Genomic DNA, 21,027 nt, shown 5'->3' on the forward strand with positions numbered 1-21,027 from the left:
TTCCCATCAGCATCGGTATGAAGTAGGTGTGGGCTGGAATTGAAAGTCACGAGAGTTTTGGTAGGCACGGACTTTTCTTAATTCTTTTTGACTCCCGTCGTTGCTGTCCCCCTCCACACTTTAAGCCTAATGTTTTGAGCTGTTGCTAAATATTACTTTGCAGGGTGGTAGGGCCCACTGTCATCTTTCCTGTAGCTTGTCTGGGATTTGCTGTTCTATCATTACTCCCTGAGCTTTGTTACCTCGGCAGATTAAATCCCAGGCAGATATTGTCCCAGCATTGCTCTGGACCATCACAAGGAACAGCTCCCTTGTTAAGTTAATGACCTGCGTCCTGCCTCCAAGGCCTGCTTTTGCTGTGTAGCCCCAGGGTGATGTACAGCATCGCTGTTCATGAACTATCTCTGTCCTCCTGTCATGGTTCCTCACCTAAGGACGCAAATAGTGTTTTACTGTCCTTAAAGGCTCTTTCTGCTGCCTCTGCCAGTCTCTGCCAGCTGAATTGCTACTTCCTTCCCTTTTCATAATGTGTCTGACAAAATTGCTTACCTCACAACAAAGAAATAGCACCAATCAGCTCATTTATGTTTTATTTTCTGATGTGGTGTGCTGCCCACATCTTTGTGTCAGAGTTTATCGTTCACTACTTCTCACTTCTACCTGCAGATGTGCTTGCTGCTGCCTTGCACAGGCGCTGCTCTCAGCCTGCTGGTGGCTGTGCTCCTCCCCACCAGGATTTCATTCGTGCCGCTCTCCCCTCTGCTTGGTGTTTCTTGCAGCACTTTGACCTTTCAGGTGCCAGAGGAAGGAGAGTGCTTTTTCGTGCACACCAGGCATCACCAGACGTGACCATATTCACACATTTGGCTTTCCTTGAAGTTTCTCCACCTGTTCCTTCTTCATACGGTCCCTGCAGACTTTTGCCCGTGTCCTGGGTCTCAGCTCTTGTTCATGTGCCTGTCCCCTGCATTCACCTCAAAGTCTGGTGCAGTGCAGTGAAAACTGCCTTGCACTGGGAATCCAAGTGTCTGTTTAAGCCACTTCCCATCTTGTTTCCAGTCTTGAATGGAAATCTTTTCTCCTAGGAAATACCCTTCTTCTTGCTTGCATTTTTGTAATGCCGCCTGTGACGGTTTCTGCCAAGTGCTCGGGAGGCAAGTTGTCTTGTAAACGAAGTGGTATTGCATTGAAGTTATTACAAAGCCAACTAAAACTGCTTGCTTGGAAGAAAATTTTTTTTGCAGAAAATGATGTGAGGAACATAGTTCTTGAAGGTGATGTGTCTCTGTTTTCATGATGTAGGAACAGCATGTTGTACCTGAAACACCTGCTGTACTGGTAGTGTAACTCTACTTGCTTTTTTTCAGCATTGTGCTGTGTTAAGGCCTCCTCCCAAACCCCTGTGGTTAGATGCAGTAGAAATGCTAAGGAAAGGAAATTGGTCAAGGGACAAGCCCAGAGGGCTTGTAAATAAAGGCAGGAAAAATATAGGAAAGTACAGGCAGAGAGAATAAGTAAAGAATGAAATCCTTTTAGGAAAGGTACTGGCAGTGGTCTCTGCACATCTGTGCTACTCTCAAGTTTGAGTTTGTGTGAGTTTATGTGCATGTGGAAGGGTGCCTTAGCAAAGGAGAGCTGCAACGAGGATTAGAGGAGGGCATTGAGAACATTTGCAAAAGCTGTTCCGTACGAGGCAGGAGCACGTGCCAAGTGCTAGTTTGAAACATTCCCAAGACGGCGATGGTAGCTGATGTCATGCGCCAATAAGAGGTGCAAACTGACCTCTTGATACCGGCAGAGAGAAAATCATGATGTTGGGAAAAGTCAAGACAGGTCATCTGTATTTTATGCGGAAGAGAATGGAAGGCAGGGAGGAGAGGCAAAGGTACCATTAAAGCGACAGAGCAGGATAAAAAGCTTTTTCTTGTAGGGATGGGAACGGTGATGTTTGGTCAGTACTTGACTGCAAGGTGTTGCAGTGACTGAGACCCGCTCTAGTCTCAGCTAGTTGCTTTAGTTGGGTGAATCAACAGAGAAGGGCTGTACACAGTCATGTGAAGAAGACAACTCATCCTAGTGAGGGTGTGAAGGTTTAGGAATTGAGTCAAATAGGATTGCTAGCTTGTGATTCTGATTGGCAGGGAAAATAGTGACGTTTTCCGGCAGGGGAGAAAAGCAACAAGTAGGGAGTAGGTAGCAATATGAACTTTAGGGCTTAGTTTCTCCTCTTGCATTAGAATTAGCGCCTAGGAATCCAAGAAACATCAAGGAAACAGATTTTGATTCAGACAGGAAGAAATGGCCCTGTGCTGGCTGCATCAATACAATAGTTGTTGCCCAAGTGCAACGTGGGGAAAGAAGACTAGAGCTCCAGAGACTCCAGAATACTGGGGATAGTGGCCCAACGTGGGGGCAGCCCCAGTCCTGCAGGTTAAAGGGGACAAGGAAAGGGAAAAGATGACAGTAAATTTAGGCAATAGGAGCAGAAATAGGAGAAGAACTAGGAAGGAAGCTGAAGGAGGATGACATTTTCAGAAGGGGAATGTGATCAGATACGTCAGTGGTAACAAACATGTCAGGAAAAATGAAATAAACTGGCCCTGAATTTTGGGTAAGGATTTGGGGTGTTAGTCAGAATGAAGTGAGGAAAAGGAAGTAAAGGGAGGGAACTTCACGCAGCTTTACAGATGAACGGCAGAAGGGGGATCAATGGCTCTGACATGCAGGTGGGTTTGGAAGTCAGTTTTTGGGTTGGGGGCTTGTTTGGAGAGTCTGAAAATGATTTGTTTTGGAAAATAAGAATGAGTGGGGATGTATGGCAAAATGTGAGTATGGAGGAAAGAGTAGGCAGATGTGAAAGGAGGATACTGAAGCCTTAGAGGAGAAGAACGAACAGGAGGTCTAAGATAGTTAGAGTTTGTTTTGATGCCGGGGAGCAGTGGGTGTATGTGAAGGACACCCATCTGTTCCTTTGAGATAACAGAAGGAAATAGGTCACTAAGCGAGCACACAAAGCGAAGGGCATGGGGAATTCATAGACTGATTGGGTTGAGGGAGAAGTTGGCTGTGTGCATGCGTTTGATTTGTGAAGTGTCATATTTGCTACGTGCTCTGTAAATCTCCATTTCTTGATTATGTTTTTGCAGTGCGGCTCCATGACAGTATTTCAGAAGAAGGTTTCCATTACCTCGTCTTTGATCTGTAAGTGTCTTTCTTTGGCTTTGATGCTTCTCCAGTGATACGGGCACCTGGGTGGTTGACAAAGAGTGGAATAAAAAGCACCTGCATTAATTTAATTCTCCCTTTCTCTTCTGAGACCTGTAGATACCTCTGGCCTATTTGACAAAAGTCCATTGACTGTTAGGGGATGGACCAGGAAGGCTCCTGGCAGCAGGTGTAAGTGTGGGATGGCAAAGGACGGCTATCCTGCATAGGCAGGCTGTTTGGCTTTTGTCTCCGAGGCAGCCTGGAGGGGATCAGAGGAGGGATGTTTTGCCCATGCTTAGCATCTACTGAGCTCTGCAGAGCGGCATGGGCAATTTGTGCCCAGTGCGTCAACAGTGTCCTGTATGCTGCTGGCGAAATGCCAGTCCAAGTCGTCAGTCGCATGGATGTACCGGTGCTGGTGCCGTGGTTGCAGAGCTCTGCCCTGGCTCCCCTGTGCCGCGGGTCCCCACGCGGGCTGCAGGAAAGGGCCCAGACGGGCGGCCGCGTACGTCCTGTGCAGCCTTGAGCTGGATGTGCTCGGACTGTGTAACCTCCCTTGTTCTTCTGCGCTCCAGGGTTACTGGTGGGGAGCTCTTCGAGGATATTGTTGCCAGAGAATATTACAGTGAAGCAGATGCCAGGTAAGACTCTTTCCAGACCCTTCTGTGCATGTGCCACGTGTGCTGGCAAGTGCAATGAGTTTCCTGACTGCTGCTCTCTGCCCGGCTTTGTTCTGACACTCTTGCTCCCCGTCTGGAAAAAACAATTCCTCTTTCTGCTACTAGCATAAACTGTTGTCACCGGTCAGCCTGACTCACCACGGCTCTAGCCCTTGCCGCTTGCAGACACTGTGCTCTGTGCTGGAAGACCTGTTGCTAGCGGCTTTGTCTGCCCGACCTTTCTGGTGGGTGATGACGGTGTCCTTAGCGAGCAAAGGCAGGGGAGCACTGCCTGCTTGGCCTCTGCCTTCTCGCAGACAGGGATCCAGAGATGTGCCATTGCTGCTGAGCAGACCCGTTCAGTTTGCCTGCATCTAGGTAATGGCTTACAGGGCAGGGGGGAGAGCGGGCTTTGAAGGCTATGTTTCTGTGGCACCCCTCTCTGACTGTGGGCTAGTTGGCACAGTGAGAAAAGGCGTAATATGTGAGAACAACCTTTATATTTTAACATTAAAAAGACCTGGAGTTATGCCTTCCTTTTTCTGAGTGTGTCCCATCTCCCGTGCATGAGCTTGCTGAAATGGCCTGTGCTTGTCCCCGTGCGGTTTATGCAGTGTGGGTGCAGCATTTGGAATCAAAGCTGGGATTAGGCAGCTCCTGTCCCGCTTTAGCAGGGGCTGGGAGTGGCCCTATGGTGACATTTCACGCCTGCTTATTCTGCACCCATGTTCTTATGCCTTATCCTAACCCTCGTTGGAGCAGGAATTAAGGGAGCTGTGAGAGGAGAGGGGTAAGAAGCAAGTATTGGGTGCTGCTGCAGGGTGGGCTTGGTAGGCAGTACTGTGAGGGAGACGATACTGAGTGCTAGGAAGGGAAGAGTATGACTGGTGTGTTAGTGCAGGTACCGCTGTGGAGTCTGTGGGCACTTACTTGCTTTCCCTGTGGTACGCTTACAGCCTCTGTCTTCTGGGCATTGCACGATGCTTTCACACGAGGCACTGCACCACTGCATGCTCCGCGGCGAGCCGGCTGCTGATGGGGAAGGCTGGTGGGGCTCATCATCTCTGATGGAGCTCCTGGCAGAGAGGTCTGAGAGCCCTGTAGATGTTTTCAGTGGGTTGTACAGGTGTTGTAAGCACAGCACCCGTTCTGCCTTGAAGTTGAGACGTTTTGAGGTTATCAATCATCACCCTTCCCACTGTACCTCTTGCCAGTGCCTGTTCTCTAAAACAGTCAAGAGCTGGCAGTGGCTGACACTGCTCAGGAAAATTATGGCAGGGTTAGGGGAAAAGGAGAACTGCCTGTTGCTCTGTGAGCCTTCCTCAGGGTGCTCAGCCCTCTGACTGTCAGCCAGCCAGGTCTCACAGTGCCCACAAGATGACAGAGTGAAACTCCTCCCTTTCTCTCCCCATGCCGAGCTGAATTCCAGAGCAGGCTGGGGGAGCGAGGAAGCGAGGTCTGTGCCAATCCGCCGCGCTTGGCTCGCCTGGGACACCTCACACTTTTGCCATTTTTGGCCAGAAAATCTCTCTCGCTCAGACTCAGCTCTGTTCTAATTATACATTTTTGTTTTGGGAGCGGGGAGATATTCATGGACTCCGACCCTGAGGATTGTACTGCCAGCTCTGGAGGGGTGGGGGGTAACAAATACACAGTGCTTCACCTCCTTTCCTCTTCCTCCCCTCACCCTCTTCCCATCTTTTCCAGTAGCCAATTTCCCTTCCCTCAAACATTTCACTCATTTCAAATTTATTCCCCTGAGATCTGTAGAATTCAGTGAGGGGACTGACTGATCCTGCAGTGAAGACACAGACCCATCTGAGTTGCCCGCATCTGGGTGTGCTTACTGCCCAGTTACAGTTGTCAAAATCCCTACTCATTCCACATTCACCCTTGGGAGCTGAGTAAATATTGAGCAGAAGAGATGTTTTCAACCAGAAATCTCACCCACGGTTGTGTTGTGCTGTCCTTATGCGACAGGTGTAAATAACGTCTTGCTTTTGCCCCTGTGGTTACAGCAGTGAGAGTGTCAGAGACACGGTCTTCTGCGAGCTGGGGGAGTGCAGCACACTGCACTTAACAAGGAATGAGTCTGCTTTTCAGATCACTAACCCCTTAAGTGGGATCTGTACTTAAAAGGCACCCAGCAAGCGAAAAGGCACCCAGCAAGCGGGTGTGTGCGCACATTGTGTATGGAAAGTGCTTGAGATGCTGCTCTGAAAGCTTTGCAAACTGGCAAGCACCCAGGAGTCGTCATCCTGAGTTTGCCGGGGAGGCTGCTGCTCTCTGAAAGTTTATGCTTTGGTCGGGACTAGCCCAGCTGAATGTTTCCTGGAGCGACTGGGTCTTGCTTGCCCAGTCTCGGCTGCTGTTTGCAGATACTCTGGTGTCTCTGTTCTCCTGTGTGGGGTGGGCACTGTTGGCTGAAAGAACAAGTGGAATGCTTAGTGTGATGGGGAGGAGAGGAAGGAGGTGATGGGAGGTAGGAGAGAGGCTTTGTGGTGGTCCTATAGATCGGACGTTTAGCATCCTGTTGCTGAGGGGGCCAGGGGTGTCCAGCTGTGACAGCACTGAGCTGTAGCATCCAGTGGACATGATGAAGGGATTCAGCCTGGGGTCTTGAACTCTCCCTGGTACAAATATAAAAGTTAGGGAAATAGTTCTGGGGTGGGATGAGGTGCCAAGCCTATGTGTGTGTGTGCATAACTGTGTGTGTCTCTTCCTTTACCTTGCAGCCACTGTATTCATCAGATACTGGAGAGTGTGAATCACATTCACCAGCATGATATCGTGCACAGGGACTTGAAGGTAATATTTCCTCCATGCCACAGAGGCTGAGGAGAGCAGCCAGGGGATCACTGGAAGAGGCAAGACAGGAATACTGTGTTGCCAGCTGGCAGGGCTTTTTTTTACTTGAGCTGGGCTCAGCGGTTCCTGAAGCACAGATTTGCTCCTTCAGAGCTTTCTAAAGGGTGTGCTGAACTCCTGAGGAAGTTTTCAGTCTGTGTGAACCTTGCCAGCTCTCAGCCTCTCTGAGGCAGCTCCAGTATGGAGTAGTTGTGAACATTGGAGTGCAGCAGGCTTTCAGAGAAACTTGGGTAGGATTCACTATAATGAAGGACGCTTCCTAGTCTGCCATTGAAGAGAGCTCTAGAGACCTGGGGCAATCGCTGTTCAATCTGCCAGGATGAGTTTGTCTGTGCAGAGCATGTATATTTTTATTCTGCACTGTTGCCAAACACATGCCATTGGGCTAGGGCAGAGGTGCACAGCAAGAATTTTTCATGTCATTTCTTTCTTCTCTCATCAGTAGAAGCACTTTTAATCTAAAACCAAAACTGCTGGCCAGTTAAACACTGGGGGAATCAACCATTTGCCACATTATAAGACCCAGAAGCCCCACAGCATAGTTACTTAAACTCCTTTCCTGCGCAGTGCCAGCTGTACTGGGAGCTGGGCAGGCTCCAGAATGAAGAGGTTTGTGTGGGAAGGTCTGCCTGCCCTGCAGCCCTCTCTGTCTGAAGTGGAAATGGTATAGCCACCAGTGGTCCGGTTAAATTAATGCAGGATGACACCTGCTACTAGTGTTGGTTTTGGTTTGTTATACAATGCATAAGGGGAAAAGTATAAAAAATGTTTTGCAGAGAACAAGGTAAAAGCCTGTTCCAAGCTTGGTGCTAGTGTTCCCCCGGTATTTTGATCTGGTGGATAGCTGTTAACCCTTAGTGTTTCTGCCAAACTCCTATGCAGCACTTCTGGTGCTCTGATTCAGAGCACTGTGAAAAGATGCAAGTGATTTGCTGCAGAATGACTGCTCTGGATTAGATCTGACACCTGCTCTTGAGAAAGCAGCCTCCAAGAGGCACTACTGTCCAAAATCAGGGCCTCTATGAAAATCAGCAGTTTTTTCCTGTACAGGATGGTTTAAGTTTTCCTTCACATCCTGTGTTCAGGATCAATCTGTTTTGCTTCCCAAGGGTTGTTTGTGTAAAAGTTGTGAACCTATTTAGAGCTGCAGACAGCTGGTAGACACTACCCACTGTAGTTAATGCGTTTCTTCTATTGCTCGCTCTGATTCACTGAAACTATCCAGGCCTGAGGAGTAGCCGTTCCTTTTAGCAGTAAAAGATCCTGTGCTCTTTATTTAATATTTAGCTCTTTGCCAAAAGCTTGGCCACCAGGATCAGTGTGCAATAACTGCAGAGCTTGCTTCAATTGAAGTTTTGTCTTTTGCACATCCCTCTCGTAAGCCTGTCTTTTGGCTGACATGTTCTTAAAGAACCTCCAATGTTGAGCTGCCCATAGGGACAGTAAGAAATTAAGGAATGCATTCACCTCCTTACCAAAAGGTATGTGAAACCTGAGACAGCCCATATGTTCGCAGACATGCGCATGAATAAGGCACCATTAGCCTTAAGGTGTTTGTAGCTGTATTTTAGAAGCAAATAGTGCTTAGCTAGCACAAGCCTGGCCTAAATTTCACTGTTTCTTAGTCAAGCCAAGCCCAGGTGGGATCAGAAGTTGGGAGGGGTTTAATTGGTTTTCTGCTTAAGGCACTTGTTTACACTGGTGAATTTACATCGGTGTAGCTTGATTAATGCAATCTTTTCCACTTCCCATATAGTGAAAAGCCAGTGGCATTCAGATGTATTGAGACCCAGTTCCCCTTCCTTCCCTGCTGCTTATGGCTGGGACTGTGATGGGCACGGCTGTTCTCCCCTTGTTCAGAACAGAAGCAAGGCACATGCCCAGTACTTTAAGGCAGGGGAGTGAGCAAGGCATCTTGTTCCTGTCGGGCAGAACAGGGATAGACGGTTGCTGTGGGATGAAAGTGGTGAGAAGGCTGCAAAAATACCTTCATCAGATCTGTGAAACTGAGACAAGCTCCTGTTTCCAGATTTCCAGGCTTCCATCTTGCTCGGTTCAAAAACTCAAGCTGACATGAATTGCACAAATGATCAGAAGGGTGTAGGATGAGAAATCACGTTTGTCCTGCCTGTCTACGATCTGGGTTTCCTGCAGAGCTGTAATAGCCACCACCTCAAAGCTTTGGGGTTTCAAAGGGTCCCATGTAACCAGCTGCTCTGGTGCTTCAGAGGAAGCTGCTGCCTCTCAGTACAATTTTTGGAGTTGTGTTAAGCCTTCTGCTGAAGTTGTCTACTGGAACACAACAGAATTATCATTAGAGTGAGATTCATGTGAGGCAGAAACGTGAGGGGCAAAAGTCTGTCTCATTTTCCGCGTGCACAGGGGAAGTGACATGGCTGCTTGTCATATAGGTGACAGCAGCAGTAGCAAGACAGCGTATTTTATGCCGCTGTAAATATGTAGCGTGAAAGCAGCTTACAAGACCACTCATTGCTGTGGTGCTTATGCCAATTTGAGGCTGAGGCTCTTTCTGTAAGGGATGAAAGCCTGCTGCCTATCCAGATGATGCTTTCCCACATTACGGTGCTGTATTTGGCAGCCCTTAGTAGCATCATATTTACTTTCCAGTGCCTTGGGGACTGTGTAATGTTCATGGGGAGAAACATCGCTGCAGATTGTATCTACTGCAGCTTCCCACCCTTCCCTCCCCTCCCCAGTTACTCTGCAGGCGTGACAGAAATGAATTTTGGGTTCAGTGCTGCAGGAGCTGTACTGCCAGTGCCCTCTGGTGTCAGCATGTAATGGATGGGCTGGGCTGGAGAGGCTCCGGCTCCCGCAGAGGATCTGTGTTGGACTTGGGGATTTTCTGCTGCTCTAGGTCAAGGCCATTCATTGCTGTTGCTCTGCCTTCACCTGAACAGCTTTAGTACATGCCTGCTAAATTCAGTCAGCAGATTCAATTTAATAATGTGAATACCGAGGCAGGAGGCTTTAACAAGGATGTCAGCCTTTCATTCTTACCCCCTTTTTTCTTTCTTCTCCCCAGCCTGAGAATTTACTACTGGCAAGTAAATGTAAGGGTGCTGCTGTCAAACTGGCTGACTTCGGACTGGCCATAGAAGTCCAGGGAGAGCAGCAGGCCTGGTTTGGTAAGAGTGTTTGAGCTTTCCCACTTCTGCTCCCCGCTTTGCTGGTGACTGGTTGAGTTGCACCCTTCCTGAGTACTTTCTTTTAGCTCTTCCAACACGCTTGTGTGTATTTGGCATTGCTGCTTCCTTTCCAAGCATCTCAGCCTCTGGGTCCTTGGGCACGAGCCTAGGTGCAATAGAGGAAAGAATATGATAAATAAAGACAGAAAAAATGGCTATGTGTTTCTGTATTTTTCTTCTCTGTTTACAGTAGATACTAGTGCCAGAGATGAATGCAGCTGCTAAGTTTAGACCCTGATCTGAACTTTCCTACTACTCAGGAGTGTAGACATCTGGAATTTTGTTTGGTCATTTTACGGAAATGTGTTTGACCTGGCCTTCCTCAGGCACATTTGGATCTGGCTGTATCTTTGTTTAGCTAAAACGTGAATAGAAACGAGACCACCTCAGGCTAAACATCAGCTCTGAGATTATGCAGCGCTGTGGAGATCCTGGAGAGATGGCTACTTTCCTGGTCTGCCCACACCATTTGGCAATGGATGTGTCCCATCTACATCTTGTGTTTTCAAACTCCAAGCCATTATATGTAACCATGATATAAGGCCTGGCATGAGTTTGCACCCAGCTGGTTGACAAGGTCCCTCTTCTGCTTTTCCTGCAATATGTAGGTGCTCGATCCTGTCTGATTTTTTTTCTTTTCTATTTTTTTTCCTCTCTTTCTGTTGTTTTACCAAAAGGTAGCTCTAGCACAGATCCACAGGGAAAGGGGTTTTGGAATTTGTTGGTTACCACTAGCGGATTTTGTGATATAGCAAGATCTCTTCTGTTTGGGTACTGTAAGTACTTCATGTCATCCATTTCCTGGCAGGGTTTGCTGGCACTCCAGGCTACCTCTCCCCCGAAGTCTTAAGAAAAGATCCTTATGGAAAACCAGTGGATATATGGGCATGTGGTAAGATTCTGTCAAAACACTTTACACTTAAACAGCACCTTTTCATGTAGAAGAGCAATTTCTTATAAGTTATTGCTGGGAGGGTGCGTAGTGCTCCTTCTTATCGGGTAGAGAGATGGAAGGCACACTTGAGGATAAGCACCTTGTATAGATGGAGTTAATACTGGAGCCTGAGCTCATTTGATTCTGGCTCCTAACCCTTTCCCCAGGCCATCTATCAGATGTTTGAGACTGAAGAGATAGGACTTGTCTATGCTTTGCAGAGTCAGTTGTTTAGATAACTGTAACTTCTTGCAATTTTCTAGTATACTAACTATGTAGAAGATGAAATACTGAAGAGACCTGATTTTTTTTAAAAGGAAAAAATGAAGTGTAAATATATCTGGGACCAATAAGTTTAAAGCTATGTGATGTCAGTGTTGCCTGACATGGACTAAATGGTTCTCTGCAGGCCAGGAGTGTTAGCTCTGTCAGTGGCATTTTTGTCCCAAGACCATGCACAGTAAGCATCTAAAAACCCATTCCTTCCTAAAAGGTCCCTTGCTGCCCAGCAGCCCCAGGGGATGTGGCTTCACTTCATTCTGAGAGCAGCTGGGGGTTGTGGCTCTCCAGCCATGATAGCCAGAGGGTAGAAGGATGTCACGCACCTTGTTCTAGCTCTTGGCAGCTGGCGTTCAGAGCTGAACATGAAGTGCCAGGGTGAGGTTCAGCAGAGGAGAGGTTTGTACTGTCCTTTTCTACCTCGGAAGGCTAAATATGATGGCAAATGAAGATGCAGAGCGCTCATTGCCTTGGGGTCTGTCAAGAGGGAAGGAAGAGGGGCTGAAGGAGTAATTGGCGTATTAGCCTAACCATAGTGTATCTGTGTCTCTCCCTCCCAGGAGTGATTCTGTACATATTACTAGTGGGGTACCCTCCCTTTTGGGATGAAGATCAGCACAAACTCTATCAGCAGATCAAAGCCGGAGCCTATGACGTAAGGGCACTTTCTTGCTGAGTACCTGCATGGGTGTAGAAGCCATCCAAACCATGGCACTATCTTACTGGTTGTCCAGCAGCAGGCCCCAAGCTACTGTGCAGAGTGATGTTTGGCGTGTTCGTACACCTCGTTGTCTTCACTGCCTGGGATGCAGCCCTGTTTGGGGCTACTGAAAGGATATGTGGAAAGCATCACAGTGGGCACCAAGACGTTGCTGGTCATTAGGGAAATGCAGAGCTGGAAGTGCAGACGGTGGGAAATGGTGTCCTCTAGTGCGTTTACCACAAAGTGCTGCAGACGTAGCCAATGCTAACTCTTCCAGGCGAGCAGAGGGAAGGTAGAATGAAGGAGCCTGTCTTTATCAAGGCCTTTATCAAAGGTATGGGGAAGTATTCTGTAGATTAATAACTTATATTATGGCTTCTGGTCTCCTCAGTGCCATAGTGGAATTTTCTTCCATCTGTGGAAAGTGTGGAGCCCAGTGAGAGGACTGAATGACAGGGGCCTTTGGGGGGTGGCTTTGTGGTGGGGATCAGCGTGGTGGGTTGGAGGCTCTGGTAAAAAGCCAAGCAGTTCATGGAACGGTTCTCAGAGTACGGCAAAACTGAGGTGTAAAAAAGTGCCTGAAGGAGGGGAACAGCAAGCAAGTTAGTACTGCGGAGCAAAGGTGGTGTGAAATGTGGTTTGGGTACCACAGCTTGAATGTTTGACATAAATTCTTCCGTGTAAGGAGAGGCTTGGGAGGGAAGAAGTTGCTCCTGGAAATCCCAGCTCAAAGCCTGTGAGCATGAATATCAAGAGGAAGTTGGGGAGTTAATTTTGTAGGCTATCTCGTGGTTTGCATTTAAAAAGAAAAAAAAACCAAAAATCAAAGGTTCTGCTGGGCCCCAATTACCTCCCAGCTTCTGTGCCTGACACAGTGAGAGCAGCTGTACTGGTTAGAACAAAGGTCTGCTTAACCCCATGTCCTGGCTCAGTGGCTTCCTGAGCGAAAGGAGAGTGATGTCTTTGTCCTTGATAGCCTTAAATGGACTTGTGTTCTTCTCTTGCCTTCCTGCCCCTCTTAGTTCTGTGTTGCTTGTTCTCATCTGAAGTGTTCTTGCACTAATCATATTGATAGAGATTTTCAAAGCACTTCAGGGGTTAAATGTCTAACTCCTGTAAGTCGTGAGGAGTGAAGTGCCTGATGCCTCCTATCCACTTGCTGTTTTTGAATTCTTACTTCTGGTGACAAGTTTTAGTAGATTCCTCCCCTGTTTTGCCTGGTAGGAAACAGGACAAGTTTTACTGGTGTACCTGCCCCCGGCATCCTTACCCCAGCACTGAGCACTGGACTGGTCTGTTGTTATTTCTCGAGGACATAACAACTGTGAAATGGGCTTTGTGCTGTTAGGTAGGGGGTTTGCAAGGCATGACCATGAATACTTCAGAGTTCAGGTGTGGGCAAAGTGTCCTGCCTGAAGGCTCAGTATCATAGTTTTTGAGTAGTCCCTCGCAGTGTTTACAGACCAAATGGTGTAATGCCTTGCTGCTGCCTGGGAACACAGAAGTAAGATTATATCCAGATCGAATACGGTGGGTGCATTTTTATGACCCAACTGAGCAAAGCACAAAATGCAGGAGAAAAGAGATGGGAAAAACTTTTTCAGAATGTTGTAGTACTGTAAGGAAGTGTTCTCAGGGTAGATCCATTTTCTCACCACTTAAGGACAGGGGACACTTGTCCCACCAGCACGTTAATCCTTGTGTTCTCAAGTTCACCTGTATCTTGTACAGTAGCTCCATAGGAGTGAGACGTGCTGCATTTAATCTCAGCATGCTGTCGTCTACACCCCGTGCAAGCATCTGGAGGATGGCAGGAATACCTAATCCTTATCATTATTGGAATTACAGGAGAGAGCAGTTACCCTTCATGGATGATCAGCAACTGAAATATTTGAGATTCTTTTCTTTTCATGCTTCTGTATTCCCATCCACCATTACATCTCTCTTGCTCCCCAAGTAATGATTTCTGGTATGGCGGACGCGTGCTAGCCGTTTGCTGGTGGGTTGCTGCACCGAAGTGACTGGTGTTGCTCCAGGATACCGTGCCTTACGGTGGGGCAGGTATACCTGATGGAATGTTCTGTTAGTGATTTTCCCTTTCATGAGGTTTTGCTGTAGTTCAATGTTTGTGATTTTGCATACGCTGCTATAGCTTTTTAGCATGCTGGACAAAGAGCAAGGTGGAGTAAAAAAAGATAGAGCTTGTGTTTTTCATGTCAGAACTCAGTTAAAAAGGTTACTTTTTTGACTCTTGAGTGTGGAAGAAATTCAAAGGTCTGAGTGATTCCCAAAAGGCTTGTAAATGGTTAATCTTCCTGCCTGTGTCTGGTGAATGGTACAGGTGTGTTCTGCTGTCTGGTACCGTTCATTTGCTAGATTCTGTATGATTTTCATTCAGCGTGGTTTTTCACAGAAATTGATGTTATTTGCAAATATGTTAGCTCTGGCATCAAAAGGGCAAAAGCTGGAATTCGGCTGTGTAGGAGGGAGAATCTTTTCTGCTACTAAAAGATATTTTCAGTTCTTCATCTGTTCCTTCTTCCTCTTTCAGTTCCCATCCCCTGAGTGGGACACTGTGACTCCCGAAGCAAAGAATTTGATCAACCAGATGCTGACGATAAACCCAGCGAAGCGCATCACAGCTGACCAGGCTCTCAAACACCCATGGGTCTGTGTAAGTGTTCTCCTCTGTTACGGATTGATTTGTGGTTTACCCTGAACTGACATGTCAAGAAGACTTCGCTGCAGAGAAGCCCAGAATATTTTCAATATTTCAAAATGTGATTTTTTTTTTTTGGAGGCTGACCTTCAACAAGCCAACTTTGTCATGCTGTGGTGCTTTTATTGCCACTGTAGGGAAAAAAAAATCCCTTTATTATTCTAGAGGTTTTGTGAATGTCCCTAGTTTCTGGTTTTCCCCACATCTCCTCTTGCAATCCGTATCATCCTAAAATGTCAGACGGAGACATCTGACAAAATATTTTAGGATTATTTTGTTCTTAATCTTTACTACAGTTTATTGCTTTGCATCTTTACAACGTTCGAATATTTCTGCTCTGCTGCAGCTTAACTGGCTGTAAACCAGAAATCAGCGAAAAATCTTTTGCTGTTCAGTGTATGTAGTTTCTGCCTTGCCAGACCCCACACAGATTTTTTTTTTTTTGTCTTTTGCAAAATTGGCAAGGAAATCCCAGAATGCAGCTGGGAGTGGGTGTGGGGGAGGACAGCAATGGTGCACTTTTATCTCTGCAGGATGAAATAGTTCCACCTAAGTCTAACCAGATGCTCTTGTAATACCATAGCATACTTCTGCTTTCTAGGATGTGTCTAGTGTGTGCCTTCGTGTGTTTTTTTTTTCTTGAGAAACTGTGGTGGTTTTTTCCTTCTGCCACAAAACAAGAAATTAACAATTTAAACTTCATTGTGTGAACATCTGTGTAAACAGGAGTGTAGTGTCCGCTGTGAAGTGGTGCAGGTTCCTTGGAAGTCAAAACCTCACACTAGCCGAGACTTTGCATCTCTGGGTGTTGGTTTTTTTTGGTTTGGGTTTTTTTTTTTTCCCCCTCTCCTTGAATGCTTGTAATCAATGGCAGTTTCTGTGTATTTAACTGTTGTCCCGATGCCTGTAACCAAAGCTGAATGTATTACGATAGCTCTCTTCCCGTGGCAGCACAATATAGAAGGGTTCGAGAATGGCTTGCCTTCTGAGTTATGTATGGGGAGTTCTATTTCACTTCACAGCCGTTTCAGCCTCTCGCCCAAACTGCCTCCTGCTGAGTCTGTTGTTTCCATTTGCTCTGCAGTCTCTGTGTGTGCAACATACGTCCTCTTTCTGGAGGTGTATTGCTGCTCCGAAGTAAACGTGGTAGGAAATCTTACCAGTTTATCTGAGACACTGCGTTTCTTAGCATCACTGAACTTCTGAAGTGCCGGTGGTCCTGACCCTTTTAAGCCCACATTGAACGACCAGAGGTCACTGTCACTCCTAAGGAGGCTGAATGAACAGTGACCAGCAAAGTTATTGAGGAGGACAGTTTTGCGACATCCTCCCTCCACGCTGCTGTGTGTACTGCAGCAGGTGACTAGCTTTGCTGACAGCATCAAAGCAGAGACGTCCCATGGAACTAGCTGAATGGTTTACAGTTCTTTTGGGTATTGCAGAATTTTTTCCAAACAGGAGAAGGGTAATGGAGGGTTTGTACACATTGATCTGCCAAGTTAGTCATTCACCCACTGTCCTTGTAAAGAGAATTCAGGCTTGTGGCTCTGTGCAAGAACAGCAGCTACTTTGGCATTAGTCTCTGGTTTCCTCATGTGCTTTAAAGGCATCAGTCTCTGGTTTCCTCATGTGCTCTCAATGACTGGCAACACTTCTGGGAAGTTCTCTTTTTGCAGCTGATGGGGTCCCAGTCTACTGTGGGTGACAGGTGTGCATCACTGGCTAGAGGTTATGCTCAGGTTTTGCATTGGTACAATAGAGATATATGACCTTTCCTCTTACACACTGAAAAATCTATTTCTGCAAAACTGATGCAAAGATGCCAAGGCCTCTGCTAGTCAGGTACTTCCATTCCGGGAGCTGCCCCATCTGGGAAGGCGACTGCTCACTAGTATTCACTTACTGCTTTGCCCTTAGAGCTGTAACTAATGCAACCCACATCTTTTCTGTAGTGCTTCTAACGCAGTCCCCCATGGGTATGCTTGTTCATTGACTTTGTCTCCTTACTGTTTTGATTCATTTGTGTGCCTGAGAGAGAGGGAGCATTGATTCTCACCTGTACCTCAGCCACAGAATTTCTTGGGTACAGTCCTCTAATAGCTAACCTTGGCTTAACATGTCTGGCTGTAGTGGGAGGTTTTTAAGCCGTGAACAGGTTGCAGTGCTTTGCAGCCATGCAGTAGTGAGAGGCTTGGCAATGTCAGCTTGCATGTCATGGTTGTGTGCCAGTGGCGAGAGTGCCCCTGGCTGATCTGGTTAAGGTGTGTTCTTGATATTTGTTTCTTGATCTTGTTTTTCAGCAACGATCCACTGTTGCTTCGATGATGCACAGGCAGGAGACTGTGGAATGCTTGAGAAAGTTCAATGCTAGAAGGAAGCTAAAAGTAAGTATATGTTAGGTTGCCTTAAGCTTGTTTGTAATCCTCTGAATTTGAGGTTAATGCCTTCCTAGCAGCAATGGGTTTTTTGTGATTAGCCCACAAATGTTAGAGAAGTACCTTATGTGGTCCTCCAGCACAGGGTACTAAAGAAGTACTGAGATTCAGGACCTGGGTAGTTTCTTTCTCCAAAGCTCTAAGTTTCTCGTGCTGCTTCTGCTACATGATCGCCCCTTCCACTTCCTGCAGGATAGTTGAAATAGAGCAACTAGTTCTTAAATTCTGGAGCTTTTAGTTCCGTTCACTCTCTGCCTCCCAGTAATAGTGTATCAGTTGCCTGCAGCTGGGGCAAAGCCTCTGGCCTGCTTATGGAGCAGTGATCTGCTGTTTCAAAGCTAGGAAGCAACTGTGTGTCTAAACATTACTCTTAATGCCTTTGTAGATGTCCTAGGCTATCCTGCCTGGCCTCTAGCTGCTGCTTCAGGAAGGTGGGACCCTAAGCAGTCCTATGTCAGGTCCGACAGCTACGTGTGGGCATCCTGGATACACTGGGACTTCAGGGTAGCACTGGGATACCTCTGCTTTGGCACCTGACGCACTGGGTTCTCCATGCGTCAGCCCAGCCCCTTCCTGAAGTGGGTGATGCTGTTTATTATCCCTGCTTTCTCTTCCCCACAGGGTGCAATCCTCACGACGATGCTTGTGTCTCGGAATTTTTCAGGTACGTTCTGACTGTTCCCACCCCTTCCTTGGTTTTGTTTTGTCTGAGTGAGTCTGGGGATATTTTAACCGTTTTGAGGTTGAGTAGGAGGGAAGGAAATGTGCTCACAATTCATCATGGTATAATGGTGGTCACTTTGTCTTGGCTGATGACCAGTGTGAAATAGACCAGAAGTGATTTCTTAGGGGAGGAGCACGTGGCACTGTAGTCTGGTACAAACCAGAAATGAAGTCAGCTGCCACACTCTTCTCATGATGTTTTGTTATCAGATTATTTTGGGGAAATTCTGGCTGGCATTTGTTAGCTTTCCCGTCCAAAACCAGGAGTCAAGAACTCTTATTAGGTAGCAGTGATTCCTTCAGACCTGGGGCAGGGAGACAGAGCGAGTAGTGGTATTGATGGGAATAGGGACAGCAGCTATTTGGGTACTGTATTACTTTGACTCATCAAAAATGGGTCTGAAGCATATAGCTATTAGTTTTCCTTCTTGGAATCTCAGAAGTGGTTTTCATCCTTTTAAGCTTAATAACTAGTGGTCTGGCTCCCACCCAACTGCATTACGTAGTGCACTTACTGAAAATGCAAATCTCAACATGCAAATCAGTGCTTTTTGGAAGATGATTGTCTTGGCTCAGCACATCTAGGTGATGCAGTCTGATCTGTGTTCATTTCCATTTGGGTGGAGGACCTCTATTTGCAAGTGCTTTTGGTTTATGGGTTTGTTTGCTTTCTTTGCCCTCTGCTATTTTTTTCTCCTCTTTTAAAAAGGGCAATTACTGAATGCATGAGTCAGATTTTTATTGCACCTGACTACAGCTACTTTCATGTGAAAATCTGCTGTATGGATTATAAGTGATGATGAACGAAATGGAAGTGTATTAATTTTATCTGGCCATTTACTAATGGTGGATACCAATATTTGTATCCCGAGTGATGTTACAATAAACTTCTAATCAGAGTGAAAATCTCTATAAAATGATCATCCCAGCATTCAAAGTGCTCATTCGTGCATACATTCTTTTGTGAAATCAAGGCAGTGTTTTTGACCTCCTGTATGGTGATCTTAAGAAAAAAAAAAATTAGAAGATGTAAAATCAAGCTACAATTAAGGGACAATCCTCAACAACTTCAGTGTGTGGGGTTTTTGTTTGGTTGGTTGGGCTTTATTCCACCTTGGTTCTTGCTTTCAGGTGAACCTGTCCCCATATGTCAGGACTATGTGTGGCTACAGCAATTTCTCTTCACTGCATTTCTGATAGTGGGACAGAATAATTTTTTCTGTTCACCTGTTCCAGGATTGTGCTACTACAGGACTTAAAAATTATATATTGTTTTCTGAGAATGATTCTGAAATAACTGTGAGGAGCTGTGGCACAATGACAGGGCTTCTGCAGGACTGCATGAAACTTAATGTTTTCTTCAGCTTTCTGCTGGTGTGAATGGTTTTTGATCTGTTCACGTAGCTAGTTTTTATTTCACCTAATTGACGATTCTGAAATAGTCCGGGTTTTTATATTTTTTTTAAACAGCAGTTTTGGATTCATATTTAGTCTGCAAATGTTGTCACTTCTAATGAAGCTGCAGAAGTGCTTGGGTAAGAAAATCTCCTGTGGCCCAGATTTTGAGTACATGAAATGCCTGAGAGAAGGGTTCTCCTTAATGGTGTGTGACCTATTCATCCACTTATTCCCTGAGCTAGGATCGAGGAGGAAAAGGCTTGCTCTGCTCATTCTTCTCTGTCTCAAGGGCTGAAGCTGCTGGATCCACTTCAGTTAACAGCTGCAGAAAAGGAAATCCTAGGTGGCCCACAGTGAGCGCAGGGTTCTCAGTACCACTGAGTTCTGCTTTGAATATAAGCTATGATCCCAGGTAATGAGATGCTCTGAAAAACTGTCCAGAAAGAGATGTGAATTTAGATGTGAAGCATTTATAGCCTCTGCGGATAGTAGCTATCCATAATATTTTGATGTGTTTTGGAAGTGGAGAGATCAGCTATTGTTTTCTTTGCAGGTGTGTATGTAATATGAGCTTCACTTTGTTATTATTATTTTTAATTTGCTTAGGTTTTGTAATTGCTGCAGTTGAAATACATAAATCTGCTGGAATCGAAGAATGAGTGCATGCTAACTGGAAGTAAAAATTCCATGTGGGAACTTCGGGTAGAGCTCAGACTTATGCTGTTGTGACAGGTCATTTAACTGCACTTGCGAAGTTCTGAAATAATACTTGTTTCTTTCCCTGAAGACCTTAAGGGCTTTTTGTTTCCTCTAATTGGGTGACACTGTTTTGTGAGCCTCTAAAAGCCCCATTCCCAGCAGATGGAACTAGATTTATGGAGAGAGAAGCTTCTTCCTGCCTGGAGATGGGATCTAAAAGCTTCTTCACAGATGTTTTGACCAAGAGGAAAACGAAGGCTCATGTGACCATGGTATCAGTTAATTAGGTGTGATAGTACTATCGGCAGGAAATACGAGAAGACTTCCTTAATCCTGTTGTTATTACTCTGTCATGCATTTTGTAATGTGGAGTTCCTTCATTTGACAGTGTGGCTTTAGCTTGTGACAAATTGTATGCTTAATGAGTCTCTAGCAGCGCTCTTTCTCTTTCCCCCCCCCCCCCCATCAAAAAAAATCTCACCTTTTACAAAGAAAAAAAAAAAAGCTTCTGTTTGTTTGCAAGCAGTGTGTTGTTTGCTAGGTGCCTTTTGCCCCGGGTCAGTCGCTAAAGATAAAGGAATGCGTTCTGGCTCCTTTCCCCCGTTACGGTATATTCTTGATAACTTAATACTGGCTGTTTGTGGTTCTTGTATTGTATCTCGGGGGAGCTGCAGGCCGTTTGTTAAAAGCAGATACCGTTGCACTCCTTTCAGTGTAAGTCAGGAAATTGAGACCTGGTTAAAATAAGGGGTTTGCAGCTTCTCTCCACGCTCTGGTAGGTATTCACTCAGCTCTGAGAGAGAACATTGCAATCTAAACTTCGCGGTGGGGTCTTTAGAGTCACACCAGGGTATATGCAGGATGATTTGGGTGCTCGCGTGTAGCCTTTGATGTTCGCATGATCCAAGCAAACACTGATCTGATCTGCGTTCATTTACAGTATACAGAAATAAGGTCAGGTAAATCAATTGATGAGATCATATGGAAGGAACTCCTAAATTGCCTTCTGAGAAGTAAAGGTAAATTTATTACTAGGAGAAAGTTGGCAGGGTTTTCAGAGATTCCTAATAGCCGCAGTATTTAAGATTGCCTGGACTCATTTATGTAGATAAAACTCTGTAAGTAAGCCTGCTGTAAACTGAGTGAAAGGATGGACAAAATTTATTTTTATCTTAGGAAGAGCCGTCTTCACAA

At 46.0% G+C, this 21,027-nt stretch overlaps 1 protein-coding gene across 13 annotated transcripts in view; it reads left to right on the forward strand.

Moving 5' to 3' along the window:
* Nucleotides 1–21,027, forward strand: part of CAMK2G (calcium/calmodulin dependent protein kinase II gamma) — a 120,189-nt gene that overhangs the window by 64,478 nt on the left and 34,684 nt on the right. For 11 of the 13 annotated variants that reach the window (XR_012663101.1, XR_012663103.1, XR_012663105.1 and 8 more), the window contains exons 4-12: nt 3,147–3,201; nt 3,783–3,848; nt 6,602–6,674; nt 9,781–9,883; nt 10,752–10,835; nt 11,717–11,811; nt 14,411–14,533; nt 16,879–16,962; nt 17,635–17,677. Coding sequence is in view for 9 of the 13 variants with exons in the window: in XM_075109444.1 (XP_074965545.1) it covers nt 3,147–3,201; nt 3,783–3,848; nt 6,602–6,674; nt 9,781–9,883; nt 10,752–10,835; nt 11,717–11,811; nt 14,411–14,533; nt 16,879–16,962; nt 17,635–17,677 (726 nt within the window). In the remaining 4 variants the exon portion in view is untranslated. Of the gene's footprint in view, nt 1–3,146; nt 3,202–3,782; nt 3,849–6,601; nt 6,675–9,780; nt 9,884–10,751; nt 10,836–11,716; nt 12,194–14,410; nt 14,534–16,878; nt 16,963–17,634; nt 17,678–21,027 lie in introns of those variants that run through there. The other 2 variants (XM_075109446.1, XM_075109445.1) reach the window with 2 other exon arrangements.

This window comes from Phalacrocorax aristotelis, chromosome 14 (assembly GCF_949628215.1).
Source record: "Phalacrocorax aristotelis chromosome 14, bGulAri2.1, whole genome shotgun sequence".
Classification (NCBI taxonomy): Eukaryota; Metazoa; Chordata; class Aves; order Suliformes; family Phalacrocoracidae; genus Phalacrocorax; species Phalacrocorax aristotelis.